The sequence below is a fragment of the Phalacrocorax carbo genome, chromosome 2 (genome assembly GCF_963921805.1).
Source record: "Phalacrocorax carbo chromosome 2, bPhaCar2.1, whole genome shotgun sequence".
Taxonomy (NCBI): Eukaryota; Metazoa; Chordata; class Aves; order Suliformes; family Phalacrocoracidae; genus Phalacrocorax; species Phalacrocorax carbo.
The window spans coordinates 107,622,381-107,640,019 of NC_087514.1; the positions used below are offsets into that span (position 1 = coordinate 107,622,381).

The following is a 17,639-nucleotide window of genomic DNA, read 5'->3' on the forward strand; positions in this document are numbered from 1 at the left end:
GCAAAGGACAGGGAAAGATCAGAATGCAATCTGTAGGACTGCAGAAACGCTGTAGCTACTCCTCAGAACAATTTCTCTAAGCAATGAAAGAAGTGAAACCAATTCCATATGCCCAAATACAAAACAAAAGTAAAGTTAAAATAGATGTCAGACTGCATATTTGTACTTTTTTTGTCCTTGTAAAAGAATAGTGTAATTTCCAGGCCCTTACCACATCAACCACATGACCTGCTGCTAATAAGGCTGGAGACAATGCAATTTCTTGTCAGTCATCAGTCAATGGCTCTAAGGATGGATATAATTGGCAAAAATATCCACAATATGCAAGGCCTGTTTTTACTGAGAGATGTGTTTATTACTTATGAACTACTGTATGGTGATTTCCTTATAGTAATGATGGGGATTTTTTCTTTGATCTTTTCCTATCACTTCTTCTGCTAGCAGTTTCAGCATGTAACCAACCTCAAGAAGTTTACCACGGGGAAGCGACTTGATTACCAGAATAAAATTTTTGGATAAGAAAAGCCTCCTGTAGCCAATTAAAATCAACAGGAAGACTGTGGTATATTGAAAGGTATTATATTGTGCCACCTTTCACCCACTGTGGTGCAGGTTAGAAAACCACAAATGACAGAGCAGTATTCAACTACATCCTTGCTATAAAGAATGGAATTGGTTGAAAACAGAGTATACAGCCTTTAAAAGCATGTTCACATAAATTTCAGTGCTTTTGGAGAGGGGAAAGTGTCAAAGTGTTAATGAAAAATGAATTGAAATATCAGACTTGTGATATTTCATCCAAATCAACTAAAAATTAATTTAGGTAACATTTTTATTTTACAAGGGAAGCAGGGAAAAATTCCCTGCTATTGTCCAACAGATTTTCTAATTTGTATAAATTATTTAAATTTTTTTAAAACTAAAATAGACTTGGCTGTTTCACCAGTATTCATTTTGCTGTCATTAGTACTGTATGTTTGTCCTTTGTACCTAGAAAATATATCCAGTCTTCTCTCATGGACCAAGAGGACATCGTATAAGATTCCAGGAGCTGCTATTAGAAAGGAAATGTAGGATCCTTTTCTTCCAAATGTGTAGGGCGTTTGACAACATGCACAAGATGTTCCAGTCCTTTACTTGATTTAAAAGGCTTAATGAAAGTTAAATTTACATTGTAAAATTTAATGGGCTGAAAATGAATGGTTTTAAAGATCTCATTATCAGCACTGTTTGTTGCAGAGGTTTTACAATTATTTCAATCACAGGATGCCCCAAACCCAGCCTATTTTGTGTTTAAGTTATCCTCTAACTTTATACCAGTACCACATTCTTATTTCTACAGAGAAGCTCCAAGAAGTCACCCACACTAAATCATACTTGGGGATACTCTAGATGAGTACATCAGTTTTCAGCACTAACAGATAGGAAATTGGTAATTTGCATTTCATACATAAGGTCTTAAGGATTTGGAGGCATATTTTTAGCCTGTAGTTGTTCTGATATTTAAAGCAGAGATCTGATGTCATGTTTAAATAGCACAACACCATGTGATACAGAGATCCACATGCTAGCATGAGTATCTTTGTATGACTCAGTGCTGCCCAGCAGCAATAGCTTACAGTAAGTTTTACTGCATGCCCAAAGTATCACTGTCAGAGCTCTGGGCTTTTGGCTGCACTGGGAGGCTGATAAGGAGAATATTATAGTGTAATATAGTAAAATATTACTGCTGTTGCTATGACAGTGCTTACAGACCAGCCAAAACCAGTGTTTGTCTGTGCTAGGTGCTCAGTTATTTCCCTAATGGTATTTTTTTTATTCTGTTTGCTCCACATCCAGGAAAAATAAAACGCTTTAGCTTAGAGCTAGTTTTGGCAGAAGCTTGGTATTTCTCTCTCCTTAGGAGAAACAGAAAAACAAAAATAAAAGCCAGTATGTTGAGTTTTGGCAATAATAATAATAATAAAAAAAACAACATTAAAAAGTGAATTCACTGAATATAGCATGGCAGCAGATCTTTTATCTTTTTATTTTCCTTTTTTTTTTTTTAGTCAACACATGTGATCTGTAAAGAGACTGACCCAGTTCCAGTCTGAATGGGTTTCCTCTAACATAACTGTGCTAGCCAACAGAATAGTAAATATGCATTACCATTCCTCAACTCATGACAAAGTATTTGCTAAATTAGCTGAAATCACTGTACTCACATTCTCAGGAGTTACTGTATGTACAGTCCTGAATGTGATGGATATGTTTAATAATTTGTCTTTGAAGCAACACAGCACAGGGAAACCTGATTAAATTCCTGCATGCAAGCACAGTGGAAGCCATTACCTAGAGCAGCAGCTGTTTCACTTCTGCTGCACTAGAAATATACCATATGTATTGGAATTTATAAAATAATCATGCTAGAAATTCATCAGAATATCTGATGCTGTAAAAAAAATCCCTTAGCTTTTAGAAGAGGGTGCTCCAAGGTGTCAGCAACATCATCAATGGACAAAGCTCTGTTATGACAAAATGAAATGAAGGTGGATACATATGGATATAAATGAAGATGGCTGAAGCGTGTGATGAGAAATTAAAGTCCATAACCCAGCATCTGGTAAAAAGACTTTCTCTTATAAACTTGGTTTCCTCTAAGTGTGGCTGGAAGGGAGCAGGGTATGGATATTTGCAAGGTAATCCTTGAAGTTTGACTTGATAAAAAAAAAGTTAAGATGGAGCTGGAAATCAGAATGTCAAAGGACAAGTGCTTTCCGCTACTGCCAAGACAGCTTCATTAAGGGAATTTAGTGACTGGTGACCCAGCCTGCTTGCAGGATTCCTGGTACAGTGAGTAATGTAAAAGCAGAAGACCAGTTTATGAGGCTAGAGGTTTCTTTAACATCACAGATACTGACAAGAAGAGTCTTCACATTTTTTTTAGTTGAAACTAGGCTTAGTACCTTTTGAGAAAGCTTTTAAAATTCTTAGGAAAAGCAACAGAACAGATGATTTCATGTACCAATAAAAGAACAGTGAAAGAGAGCTGCTGAGATATTAGCACCTTGGGTAAATGTGACAAAATGCTTAGAGGCGTTGAGAAGAATGTTTCAAGAATGTTACGGGAATACCCTATAATATACAAAGGGAAAAAAAATGAATGGGCACAAACCCTGAAAACTGTGCAAACATTTGGAAAATTATATTCCCATTATATTGTCACAATCACTTCTGATAAAAAAAAAACAAAACTGGAAATAAATTAGCATCTTCATTCTCACTTTTTTTCTTTTTGTATGCAAGATCCCTTTTTACCTTACTCCTTGTCTGTCTTTCTTATGCAGACATTTGTGTCCATAGCAGATTGGTCTTACAACCATTGATTTTGAAAATTCAGAACATACTTTAGGCATTTCCAAAGGACTGACATAGATGTGGGGGCTCTGTACCTTCCCTTACCCTAGCAAGTTCAATCTGTAACCCAGTTTGAGCTACTAAAAGACTTGATCTGGTTATGGATAGATAAAATTCTTAATCCAAATGCTGGCCTCCTAATTTATAAGATATTCAACCAAAATATCACACCTATGTATCTCCAAATATGTTTCTGAATGAAACTAGGTAGCTTTTGTTTAAATCCATGTTTTTTTCTAAAGAAGTAAGCGTGACATTGTGCTAGTAGGAATTTATTGTTCAACAGCTCAAGACTATGGAAATACAGTCGCCAGATCTGCTACAACTACAGGCATTCCTGATGCATTTTGTCATTGTGTTATTTGATTTAAATAGGTAACATATATTAGTACTAATGAGACATGTGGTTTTAAATCATCGCATTTAAATCCTGGGTGCATAATTTGACTTGTTTTTAAGAAGTATTAAACAGGATTTAATAAAAGCTGAAGCATTGATTCTATTGTGTTTTTTCTATAGGCATATAGTTCTCCCATACTCTGCCTGCTGCACTAAAGCATTTACCTTTAATACAAAATGGTCCATCATAGGCAGTTTTGGAACAGTCACAGGAGTAGCCGTTGTATTTTTCGACACATTTACCACCATTTGCGCAGTACATCCCATAGCTCGTGCAATGGCCAGAGCAGCCAGGCTTCACCCCTGGTGTGACTTTTGCTCTCTCTTCCAGGTCCAGTGTCACCCCGTTCATCCTTAATGAACGAATGCAACCTAGGAAGCCACGCTGGCCTCCCGCAGCACCTGAGAAGGAATGTAAAACTGTGAGACAACACTGAACAGAATTTACAATTGTTGCTTTACAAGTAATATCCTGCTAAGCTTGTGAAAACAGCTAGCAATAAGCAACCTTTTTGTAAAGGCAACAAATTGCCTCGTCCTAATGACAATTAAATCAATGAAACCTAACCTTTAGATACCATACCATAAGTAAGCATAAAGAGTAGGTATGTTTGCTTTACAGCAATTAGACATTAGAGATTCTAGCCCTCCACTGTAAGACTTCATTTCATTTCAACTTCAAGATTTTTAGAGATAACAGTGGAAGAAATGGGCTTGGCTTTATTGCTAAGGTATAGCCTTATTCTTGGTATGATTAGTATTGATGGATGCTAATAATAATGCCATAATATGTTATGCAGCGTTACATTTTTCAAAGCTGCAATGGGGTAAGAAGGAAAAGATTTAAATCACCACTCTTGGTTGCAATAGGAAATAGAGATACTAATTTCCAAGCAATGTCAGGTAAATTGTTTAGTTGCCTAAGTATAGGGTGAAGGATGTAACACTGAAGAGCTACATTTGAAAATCTGGGTTGAGATGGCTTTTCTTAACAGTCAGTAAGAACTGTTCCTTTTTTCGCCCTTGTAAACACTTGCTGAAAAATGTGATTTCAGCTCGGAAAGTCTTGTCTGGGGCTGGATTAGAAACAGAAAAACCCTAAAAAATGCAAGCAAATAAGAAAGAGTGGCTGTCACCCTTTCTCTTCAGACTCTCATCTCTTTGATTACCACAGTGCCGCAGGTGCTGAAGAGTCCCTGAGGAGATCTGAACGCTCATCACCACAGAGCAGAGAGGCTGATATTTACCTGAGTGGGGAAGAGGACTAAATACAAACCAAGGAGAGAGGGCTACTTCAAATCTACTGCTGGTAACTGGAAGATTTGGAGTAAGAGGAGGCAATGCTTGGTCTCTGCTGAGTATACAGGGCAGAGGGCATTCTGGTGTGGTTCCATTCCATGTAAACTCATATACACTGCAGTGATGAAAAAAAAACCTGCTAATACATCTAATTCCTTCTTTCCCCTCCTGGTGACACCTCCCAGCCCCTAGGACATGAAGCCATCACCCCTCAGGCTCTCTCGCTGGCCCAAGGAATAGATATTTATTCTACAGAAAGTGGAACAGGAGGTACTGAAATAATTATTGTTCAGTACTACTTTCCAGGCCCTGATGTTCAGGGTGTTTATTTGGAACACTCTGATTCAAACTGATTCTCTGTCTGACTTTGGGTGAGGATTTAAATCTGTTCTTTGAGATGTGTGCTCCAATCACCAAGTTATATGAAATGGATATGATTCCGAAAGAAAATCTGATGCAGATTTGGACATTCAGTTTCTGGCAATAAAGGTACTGCGTATTTGAAAACATTGCTGGTGTTACAGTCAGTTCAAAACTACTAATAAAAATCATCATCATTAACAATTCCCCAGGAAAGCAGGCTGGAAAAAAATCCAGCTCTTCCTGTTTTCACCAAACGGCTTGGTATGTCTTTTAAAAGGTTAAGTCTCCCTCTTTTAAACAAACTTCACATTTCAGCTGATTTTGAAACTGCCTTTTATTGTGATCACAGTCAGCAGTAAAGGAGAATCTGAGCTTGTAAATAATGACTGCACATCTGGTGACACATTATACACAGTTTGCAGTGACACTGTGCTGTTTACTAATGCAGTGAAGGCTTTAAGCATAATTTAAATTCATTTCTGCTGTTGAACCCTGACTAACATGGGGAAAAAAAGAGATAATGACTTTTTTTCCTTCCCCCTGCCCTCCTCTCCTGTTGACAGATATCTAGAGAGGTAGGAAAGTGCTTCTTTGCTCAACGTTTCATGCAGTTCTGATTCCACCTAATGGCACTTGGCATGCCTACAGTTCACAGCCCCGGGGCTAACAGTCAGAGAAATACAAGCACTGCTGGAATAGCCTGCCCAAAATGTAGTGGAGACCAGCAGCTCCAGAAAGCAGCTGGACTAACTTGGTTCCAGGGAATGCATTTGTATAACACTGTGGGGTGCTTTCCTACATCGAATGGGCAAACAGCCCATGGGACTAAAAGGAAAAGACTGCAGCAAGAGCCATATGAACACAAAAGCACGGTGATCAAACCTGATGATGCTGAAAGTGCTGCTGAGGCTAGGATAGGCACTGCAGGCACTTGCAGTCCTGGCAAGACCTATGCAGAATTTTTCACTTCTGTGGTGAATAAGTGTGTGTGCATGAGAGAGACACTTGGCAGAAAAGGAGTTTGGCACTACTGCCTGCTAGAGGCACTTTCAGCCAGGAGCTGCAGGTGGGTAAAGACAAAAATGTCAAGTTACCAGCACAGAATATTTTTCTCTTAGTTGATCTTCTTATATCTGTAATTACGGAGATGCATGTCTTTTCAGTTTTTTTAATTTTTTTTTAAATTTTTTTATTATTTTTCTCCCCTGTGCTGTCATGTAAGTGCTTTGGGAGCACAACTCCCCACATTAACTGCTGTTGGCAAGACATGAGGCAAAGAGTGTTCAGCGTGTGAGGGCAAAGCTCAATTACCCACTCTGCATCTTACCAACATAGAGCTGACTGTACAATTCCAGTCGTGTGTGTCCTTCTGTTGGCGCTTTCCGGACCTCCAAGGGTAACTGGTCTACCTGCAGGCTGGCCTGTTTGACATTCCTCTCAGCATTGACCCGATGCCACTGGTCATCATTGAGCTGGTTGGGGGATCTAACGACAATTTCCACAGGCCCATTTCCAACATCAAATGAAAAGGAAACCTCTGTAGCGGCTGAAACACCAAACAAACAGGAACTCATCTTACACTGTAAACAAATTCACTTCTACTTCCTAAACAGAAAGGAGTCACACTTCCTAGAAATACGCACTGCTCAGCCACCTTTCAGAATTTATAAGCACGTTCAGGTCCTTCTAAGTTGAGTTAAAGTATTTCCAAGGAAGCCCTTGTGAAAAGTTTCTATAGCATGTGATGGAAATCAAATAAGTTTGGCTTGTAAAACTTAACCACAATAAATTATAACCTTGAAGAGGATTTTTTATTTCCACTAAAAATTTCAGTAATATTGGAAAAACCTGTTCACCAGTTTTTAGAAGAAAACATCAACAGACAATTTTTTATTTCTGCAGCTTTCCGGTTCCCATCTTTTTCTTTTAGGGAAATATGCATTTTGATATAAAAGTGGTGCAGAAGTAGCCTACGTTTTTTTTCTTTTGAGGGGCAATTAATTTTTACAATGAACCAATAACGCAGTTGTAATGACCTGTGTGAGATTTTATGGCTGAAAAAAGAAATGGATTCTTAGCAAGTACTATAGTGCTCTATTTGTAGTGGATGATTCAAAATACGTTTAGAAATTTTACAAATGTCCATTAGGCTCTACAAGTCATTTCTATAGGTCATCTTTCGCAAACTATATAATTGATACTTATTATTAAACGAGGAGTGTGATTAATAATATATAGATGATTTTTGGAATGAAGAAATATAATTTAGATTTTCCTACTGATATTTAGTTTATATAATTTGGAGCTGTAAATTATATTAAGGTGGCAAAACATCAGATCAGGTTACCAGAAAATGGATTATTGATGATAGCATTCACAAATGAAGGATACCAGACAGAAGTAAAGACAACCAAGAGTTCCATTCAATTTGTTTTTCTTACACATAAAATAAGAAAGTTGCAGCGCCCTTTTAATTATTCTGAAAACTCTCAGGTGCCCAGTTATGGTCTCTGTGTTCCAGTACAGCTGTGGTTTCTTGTTTGGTTGAATTAATAAAACAGTCTTATAAAAATCTTACTCAGCAAGGCTACTTAATTGTAGTAGAAGCACCACTCCATGATCATTATCACCAACAATACTGATAAAGAGTGGGAAATATTTTTGTACATGGCCTAATAGATTTCACAAAGTTATGTCAGACTGAATTAAATGCATTTTTATGAAAACTGGAAGGATAGGAATAAACTTTTAACAGGCAATGTTCTTTCAAACTAAATTTATTACACAATTCACACCTTTGGGTTTTTTCTGCAAAGTTGGCTAATTCTACATGAAAAAATTAAAAGCATATTTTATTGCTGTTGTACTCTCTGTTCTCTGATGGATAAAATAATTTCATTTCTGGAATGAGCTGCCTTTCATAAGCCATGAATTTAGTCTGTTTTGCCTTCTGCACTTTACAAGACAGAAAATCTGTATGAGCCAAAGCTTGCCATTAAAGAAATAAAGATGTTTCATTTTAATGTTATTATGTCTTATAGCTTCAGCAGTTCTGCCAATAAACTCAGGCAAATTAGGAATTAGAGTAAAATCTCTCTAGTACTTAAGCTGTATGTTGTGTTCAAGTCTATTTTCAAGGATGCGTGTGTAATTGTCCTTTAATTTTTGCTTTGAAGAACCACGTCGGAGCTCTTCACTGTCAGGCTTGAATTGCTTCCCAAAAGCTGTTTGTCCACAAGGGTGTAAAATGAGAACTCCTCAGCAGACTTTTCATCTTATTCTGAGGCAACTGATGCCACTGTTGGTACTGCTTGTGAGTACCTTGATTACAACCCCATCCAGGATCTTGAAAACCTCTGCAAGAATGCTTCTTTATTTGCAAGCTCTTGGTCTTCTGGATTGAAGTGTCTCTTACTTTTTAAAGGAAGGTTATTCTTCCTTTAAAAGAGAAAGTGCAAGTGTAGAGAATTGACAAATAGAGGTTTTTCAAGTAGTTCTGTGGTGGCATAGTCTAGATTTATCCATGGCTTTAAACTGAAATCTGTATCACAGTGTGAAAGACTTATAATGAAATTTGTACTTATTGGAGAAAATTATTCACTTTGAATAAAAGTAGAAGTACCATTTGTATAAATTCATATTATATTTTTATATTTAAACTTAAATGTAAAAACTATAGTTAGGAAGGAAAAGCATTCCAGAAAAATCTTCTCACCAAAGGCTGTTTTCATTGCATGTACCTGGTAACATGCTGAAAGTTAGAAAAGGCAGTACAGCATCTATGGACTGTGCTGATCCATCCCCAAACAACCTAAAAATACGACTTTCATAAACCAAAGGGGAGGAAACTTATTTGCTAGACTGATGGACTGATAACGCATGAAGTATATAAATGAAAAGAGCTTTGCATATGGACAGAGGCTTCATAACAGCATCTCACATGAGAGTTATGTTCCTGGTTCTGATTCTTCATTCTCAGTTTCCATTAGAATGAATTTTTAAGTCTACAGATTAAGTATATTCTCCAACCAGGGCATCTCTAGGTAAAATGATTGGTACTTGTACCTTAATAGAAAATGAATGAACATCTGATATCAGGTGCATTAGTCACAAAAGGAAGACAAAAGAAATTGTAACCCCCCAATAAATGAGACGGGGGATCTGTTGGCAACTGACGTGGAGAAGGCTGAGGTACTCAACAACTTTTTTATCTCAGTTTTCACTGGCAATTACTCTTCCCACATCTCCTGAGTCCCTGAATCTCAAGGCAGAGACTGGGGGAATGAAGTGTTCAAGGTCAGGTTGAATGGGGCTTTGAGCACACCGTGCTGCCCTCATTCCTTCTTTTTCCTCTATCCCAGCTTTACTACTGAGCATGGTGTTGTATGGTATGGAGTTGATTGTCATGGCTGTGTCCCTTTCTAATTTCTTTGCTAACCTCAGCCAACTGGCTGGGGGAGAAGTGGGAAAGAGAAAGTTTTGATGCTGTGCAAGCACTGTTCAGCAATAGCCAAAACACTGGTTGTTATCAACACTGTTTTAGGCAAAAATACAAAACACAGCACCATACTGGCTGCTGTGGAGAAAGTTAATTCTGTCTCAGCCAGACCCAGTCCTACATCAAATTTGTTCAGAAGTTCAGCGTAACTAGTTATGTAGAAGAGAGTAGCAATTATTTAGGGTTTTTTCCTCTGTACGGTTTACTTCTCAATCTCTTTATGTCTACACATACAGCCCTTGAATGATGTGGCATCTTTGACTCTAATACATCCTTGGTTGACACTACAGTGGTATTATTCTGTCAAATTTTTGAAGGGGACAATTAAAAGATATCTAACATACATGTGCACATGTGACTATTCACAGTGAACAACTGAACCAGAGCAGGATTTTTTCAGAAACATGCAGAAAATGAGCTGCACAGGTCCCAGAGATTTCTATTAATCAGTCACTTTGCAGCTCACAAAGTGTGTTTTTCTAATGATCATTTTATTTTCTATTCTACCAAATACCAAAAAACTCAAGCCAGTTGTTCTAACAAATGAGAATGAGGATCGCATTGAACAAATGTCTGAAATAGCTTAATTATGAGATTAAAAAAGAAAATAAATGTGGGTTTTAGTTTATTCAGTCAGTACAAGGTTTTGTGATGGAAAGTTCATAAAATTGAACAAGGGTGAATTTTTTATGTGCTCCTGCCACATATATTCACTCAATAAACTGAGGCTTGTGGCTTAGTGTTACCCTTTCTGTGCCTTCTGCAATTACATATAATTAAATCTGAACATGTTTGTTTCATCTATTCAGTTTTCTAAGGTCTCAGGTCATTGTCAGCCATCTGTTCAGAACACAGAAGTGCAACTTCGACAAAGAAAATGCCCTTCTCACTCTTTGTTCTGTGTTCTTGGTTTTTAGTTCTATTCAGATCCCACCATTTCCTCATCTTAAATCTATGAGGCATTTGCCCATAAAAACGAAGGGACATGGCTGAGCCATCCTGCAGGAAGATCTGGATAGGCTGGAAGAGTAGGCTGACAAGAACTGCATGAAGCTCCACAAAGACAAATGTAAGGTCTTGCACCTGGGAAAACATAATCCGGGAGTGCAGCACAGACTGGGATCTACCCAGCTGGGGAGCAGCTCTCTGGAAAGGGACCTGGGTTTCCTGGTGGACAAGCTCAATATGAGTGAATAGTGTGCTGCTGTGGCAAAGAAAGCCAACAGGATGCTGGGTTGCATCAACAAAGGCATCACCAGCAGAGATAAAGATGTCATTATCCCACTCTACTCAGCACTTGCCAGGCCACACCTGGCATACTGTGTTTAGTTTTGCTCCCCACTTTTGTATGATCCCTATACAAAAAAGAAGTTGACAGGCTGCAGAGGGTCCAGAGAAGCGCTACAAAGATTATCAAAGGACTGGGAAGCCTGACAAATGAGGGAAGGCTGAGAGAACTGGGTTTGTTCAGTCTTGCAAAAAGAAGGCTGAGGGGAGACCTTATCACCATGTTCCAGTATTTAAAGGGTGGCTACAAAGAAGATGGAGAATCCCTTTTTACAAGGAGTCACACAGAAAAGACATGGGGTAATGGGTACAAGTTACTCCTGGGGAGATTCCGATTGGACAAGAGGAAAATTGTTCACAGTGAGGACAGTCAACCATTGGAATAATATCCTCAGGAAAGTGGTGGATTCCCCAACATTGGATGCTTTTAATGTTCGTCTGGAGAGGGTGCTGGGCCATCTTGTCTAGACTGTGCTCTTCCTAGTAAGGTTGGACCAGATGATCCTTGAGGTCCCTTCCAACCTGGTATTCTATGATTCTATGATTACATGACTGCACTGTCTGTGGGATTCTGTGTTCCTTGGGTCCTTCCTTTCAAGGCTTTCTGGGTGATATGCTTTAGTTAAATAAGTTCTGAGGCTCAACCACACAGAAAATAGCATGCAATTCTGTGTCCTTTGCTATGTAGAAGATCAGGCTAAATGAGCTTAAAGACTTCTCTGGCATTCAAGGTCTATGAACAGCTAGTTCTCCCAACTTCCTGGAACTTCTTGTGTTCCAAGTCTCTTTTTTTCCTATTTTCCTAGTTTGATCCTTGTTGATAAATTGCAAGCTAGGATCTCTAGCTGTAATGAGGCTGTCAGCAAAGAAAGAGATGCTGACAGATGGGTGTGTGCTCACAAGATGCTAAGCAGTAGGTGGACTTTCTCAGGACACATCAGCTGTGAAAAAAAGGGAGGGATTACAACCCTCCTCACAGTCAGTTTTGTATGCTGTCTATTTCTCTCCCTCTCTCCCATTATCCTTTCTCTGAAACACATACTTTCACCTCCTCCCTTGTACTTTATTTCTCTTACCTTCCCTGATATATTTTTATACACTTCAGTAGGACTCAATGATGTTTTAGCTGACTTACATTAAAGGGTATAGTATCTAACTTCTTTAGGATCCTTTTGAAATCCCATTCTTAGAACATAAATGCCGTGTTACAGCTAGAATTGGAGCTCACTTGCTTGGCTGTATAACAGGATACAGGATACAACAATAAGCTATAAACAGTAGACTAAAACCTGCCAGACAGCTATTTCCCCCTCTCCGTTTTGCTTGCGTGTTCTATGAAAACAACAGCTTGAAAACAGTCTAGCTCAGCAAGGGCAACATCTGCCAAACTGCTTTGACTGTTTGTTTGTAAATACACCTCTGGCAATGGGCTCACTGATGAAACCAGTAGACAGAATCCAGTGAAATGGTTGAAAACGAATGAAAACTTCATAAACAGATAGAGGTGTCGAATGCATCTTGAGGTACTGGTTTATATATCTTTATATGGGATCCATCACCAGTGTCAAGATCAGGCCTCATATCTGTAGTCAACGGAATCCTTCCCATTGACTTTAGCAGATGCTGGATAGAAAAGAGGGCTTTCCAGTATTTGAAAGTAACTCCCTTGTCCACTTTTCCCACTTAGACAGCTGAGTTTAAAGACAGTCTTACAAAGTCATCACTAAATTACCTGCCCTGCTGCCTGCATTTGCAAAGGAGTGAGAGATGGACATGCCAATGCTGACATTGAAACAGCACTGGTAGGTTGTTCCTGGCTGCTGAAAATGTGTGGAAAGGGCTACAGATGCTACCCCGAAGTGCCATATTGGAACACAGGACAGGCTTTGAGGAGGCCACTTCTCAAGGGACACAACTAAAAATTAAAGCCACCAAAACAACATCTCACAGAGAAATTGTTGACCCAAACTGTTTGACTGCAATGCAGGAATTACTGTGTAGGTTGGCTGTCTGTTAATAATCAGGTAGTTGTCAAAAATCATGACCATATTTACAATAATTGGACTAAGCATCTGGAAGATTTCATCATTTATCTATTCCCAAATGAAATGGCTATTTGAACTAATGAGCAAAAGCTTCACTCATTTGACCAAATGACAGTGCACATCTATGCCTAAGACTGCAGTGATCCCTGAGCTAAGTGCCAAATGAACTAGCCCTGGAAGCTGCACAGCTGCATAAGCATGATGCTGTGCCAAGAGTAATTAATTCTAATGAGAGGCTATACTGCACCTAGGATCAAACCCAGCATAGCTGATTGCTGATTTATGTGGACATGCTATTTTTTTTTAGAATTAGCTCAGGTACCCCGCTAACATGGGGGTTCATTGTACACACTAGGCACACTCCACATTTGTCTGTAGAATAACAAGCCAAACAAAAAAATCATACAACTCTCTTGGATCTTATGCAGTCATTTATGTAAGTGTCAAGAAGGAAAAAAAGGTAAGTAAAGCTATCACTTTGATTGAACATCATTTAAGACTCACTTCTCATGGTATAAATCCATCCACAAGATGAACAGAATAGAATAGAATAGAATAGAATAGAATAGAATAGAATAGAATAGATCAAGTGAAGCTCAGTGTCTTTCTGAACCTTTAGAACAGGCTGATATTCTGTATGGAGTAAACAACCCACTGAACAATCACAGGACCATAGCATGGCTTGGGTTGGAAGGGACCTTTAAAGATCATCTAGTCCAACCTGCCTGCCATGGGCAGGGACATCTTCCACTAGATCAAGTTGCTCAGAGGCCCATCCAGCCTGACCGTGAACACTTGCAAGGATAGAGCATCAACAACTTCTCTGGGCAACCTTGTCCAGTGTCTTACCACCCTTACTGTAAAGAATTTCTTCATAATCACAGAACCACAGAATGGTAGGGGTTGGAAGGGACCTCTGGAGATCATCTTGTCCAACCCCCCTGCTTGAGCAGGCACACCTAGAGCAGGGGAAACAGGACTGCGTCCGGGCAGGTTTTGAATGTCTTCAGAGAAGGAGACTCCGCAACCTCTCTGGGCAGCCTGTTCCACTGCTCTGTCACCCTCACAGTAAACAAGTTTTTTCTCATATTTACGTGGAACTTCCTGTGTTCCAAGTTGTGCCCATTGCCTTGTCCTGTCATTGGGCACCACTGAAAAGAGTCCAGTCCCAAATTATAACCAGATTATAACCAGGCCCAGATGATAACCAATCTAAATCTACCCTCTTTCAGTTTAAAACCATTGCCCCTTTCCCCCTTGTCCTGTCATTACAAGCGTCCATAGAAAGTCTTTCTCCCTCTTTCTTATAAGCCCCTTTTATATATTGAAAGGCTGCAATAAGGTCTCCCTGGAGCCTTCTCTTCTCCAGGCTGAAAAATCCCCCCTCTCAGCCTTTCTTCACAAAAAAGGTGTTCCAGCCCTGTGATCTCTTCCATGGCCCTCCTCTAGACTCTAACAGATCCATGTCTGTCTTGTTCTGGTAACATCAGAGCTCAATGAAGTGCTCCAGGTGGGGTCTCATAAGAGTGGAGCAAAGGGGGAGAATCACCTCCCTTGACCTGCTGGCCACACTTCTTTTTATGCAGCCCAGGATACAATTGGTTTTCTGGGCTGCAAGTGTACATTGCCAGCTTATGTCCAATTTTTTGTCCACCAGTACCCCAAAGTCGTCTCTGCAGGGCTGCTGTCAATCCATTCATCCCCCAGCCTGAGTTGATACTGGGGATTGCCCTGACCCAGGTGCAGGACCTTGCACCTGGCCTTGAACATCATGAGGTTCTCATGGGCCCACTCCTCCAGTCTGTCTTGGTACCTCTGGATGGCATCCCTTTCCTCAAGCTATCAGCTGCACCATGCTGGTGTCATCTGCAAGCTTGCTGAAGGTGCACTCAATCCCACTGTCTGTGTCACTGATGAAGATATTAAATAGTACTGGTCCCAGTATGGACCCTTGAGGGACACCACTTGTTACTGGTTTCCACTTGGACATTGAACCATTCACTGTAACTCTGTGGACAAGGCCATCCAGCCAGCTTCTTAGCCATCTATCAGTCCACCCATCAAACCCGTATCTCTCCAATTTAGAGGCAAGAATGTTCTGAAGGACCAATTCAAAGGCCTTACGAAGTCCAGATGACATCAGTAGCTCTTCCCTTGTCCACTGATGCAGTCACTCCAATGTAGAAGGCCACTCGATTAGTCAGGCACAATTTTCCCTTGGTGAAGCCATGTTGGCTGTCTCTAATCACCTCCCTGTCATGCATATGTTTTGATGTAGCTTCCAAGAGGATCTGTTCTATGATCTTACCCAGCATAGAGGTGAGGCTGACTGGTTGGTAGTTCCCAGGGCCCTCCTTTCTACCCTTTTTAAAAATGGGTGTTACATTTCTCCCTTTTCCCAGTCACTGGGGACTTCACCCATCATTTCAAATATGATGGAGAGTGGCTTGGCAACTACATCAGTCAATTCTCTCAGGACCTGGGATGCATCTTGTCAGGTCCCATGGACTTACGTATGGTCAGGTTCCTCAGGTGGTCTTGAACCTGAGTTGGGCTACGATGGGAGGGACTTTGTTTCCCCAGTCCCTTCTTGATAAGTCTCTTCTCTCTCTTGAGGGAAGAGAGATCACCATATATATTGATAAAATATTACTTCCCTGTGAAAATAGGAAGTACAGTGACTGCTATTAGCATTAACATTTTGATGATATAACTGTAAAGTTAGTTTTTCAATATGAGTGATTTCAGACATTTTGTAACAGTATTACTGATTTCTGCTCAGTGAAATTCTTGTTGCCTAGCAAAAATATTTTCAAAGACATTTTACCTTCAGCCGTAGGAAGTCTAGAAACATATATAGAAGGAGAAGAGAAATTAACTTCTCAGTGAAAGATAACGGAAAACATGTATAAGTGACTGGCTTAAAAATGATACCATAATCTTTAGAAAAGACAAATAGAAATCCAAGGGTGGGTTTTTTGCAAAGATTGAAGATACTAATTTATGGTGAATAGGGTTTATTAAATTCCTCTGCAAATTTGTCAGGAATATAGAACTCTTCAGAATGTCTGAAGCTTCTTATGACCTTTTCAGTCAGTTTTTATATAATGTTTTCATTTTGAAATTTTCAAAGGATCTTGCAGACCAAAAAAACAGATTAGAATGAAAAATAAAGAAAAAGGCTTTGTCAAATGCAGAAAAGAGCATCCTCTGAAGTCCCTATTCTTCTCATATATTTGATCCTTATTTTCTCCACCATTTAGTCTGCAGCCTGAAGGCACTTGATTCAGTCTCTGCTGTATGCAGTATCTACATCTGGTACCTGCAAACTTGCAGTGACATTTCTTTGTGAATGGACAGGGAATTAGATCTACTGAGAGACATCCTGATTCAGCAAGCTGCTGCTTTCTTTTGCATATGACTCTGTTGTCACATTATAAGACAAGACTGCACACAAATAAATTGTTTGCTATATATTTAAAAGACATGTCCTTCTTCCATAATACTTTCACATCTTCTTTCTAGTAAGAATTACAACTGGACCACTAATTTCAACAACTGGACAAATAGTAAGTCTAAGCCCTAGCTTTCTGTTTACAGGAACCAAGTGTCTTTGGATTAATGGGAATTACATATGTTAAAAACCTTCTTTCATTATTTTGTTTTATGACTGCTCAAATACATTTTCATATATCTGACTGCCTGACTGAATAGCTAGCTGTTTCCTTGTTCCTTCATCACCTTTGTTGGATTAGACTCCCTCTACTATTATAAATTTCACCGATTTTGTCCATGCTGGGCCCTTGAAATTCATTATCCTCACCTGTGGTTTTAATCTTAGATACTCAATATGTACTAGTTCACTTGGAAGTACTGCACAACATTGCAGCATAGTCCCGGGAAATTCTGGGACTCCTATAGTCTGGGATTCTCAGAATTCTGGCAAATACTGGGGAGAGGAGTTGACAAAAATTTGTGGAAAAGTCAAGTGAAGAGAAGGCAGATGGAAGCTGGAAGGTAAGAAAGACAGTAACTAGTGGTGTACTCCTAGGGTCGATCTTGCCTCCAAACCTCTTCAAAACTTCATTAATGATCTAGATGATGACAGGGCAGACTGCACCTCAGCAGGGTCACAGATGTCACAAAACTGGGATGTCCATGCTGCCATCTAGAGGGACCTTGATAGGCTGGAGAAATCAACTGCTGACAGGAACCTCACGAATTTCAGCAAGGGGAAGTGTGAAGTCCTGCACCTGGCAATCAAAAACCTGATGCACCACTACCTGGTGGGGTCACCCCACTGGAAGGCAGCTTTGCAGAAAAGGCCCTGGGGATCCTGGTAGTCACCA

General features: G+C 39.6%; 1 protein-coding gene across 1 annotated transcript in view; it reads right to left on the minus strand.

The window, feature by feature from the left end:
• CNTNAP2 (contactin associated protein 2) overlaps positions 1-17,639 on the minus strand; it is a 1,195,621-nt gene that overhangs the window by 86,934 nt on the left and 1,091,048 nt on the right. Inside the window, exons 17-18 of the mRNA XM_064443813.1 lie at positions 6,788-7,006; positions 3,964-4,200 (exon numbers count right to left, since the gene is read on the minus strand). Of these exons, the coding sequence (XP_064299883.1) occupies positions 3,964-4,200; positions 6,788-7,006 (456 nt within the window). The remainder of the gene's footprint in view (positions 1-3,963; positions 4,201-6,787; positions 7,007-17,639) is intronic.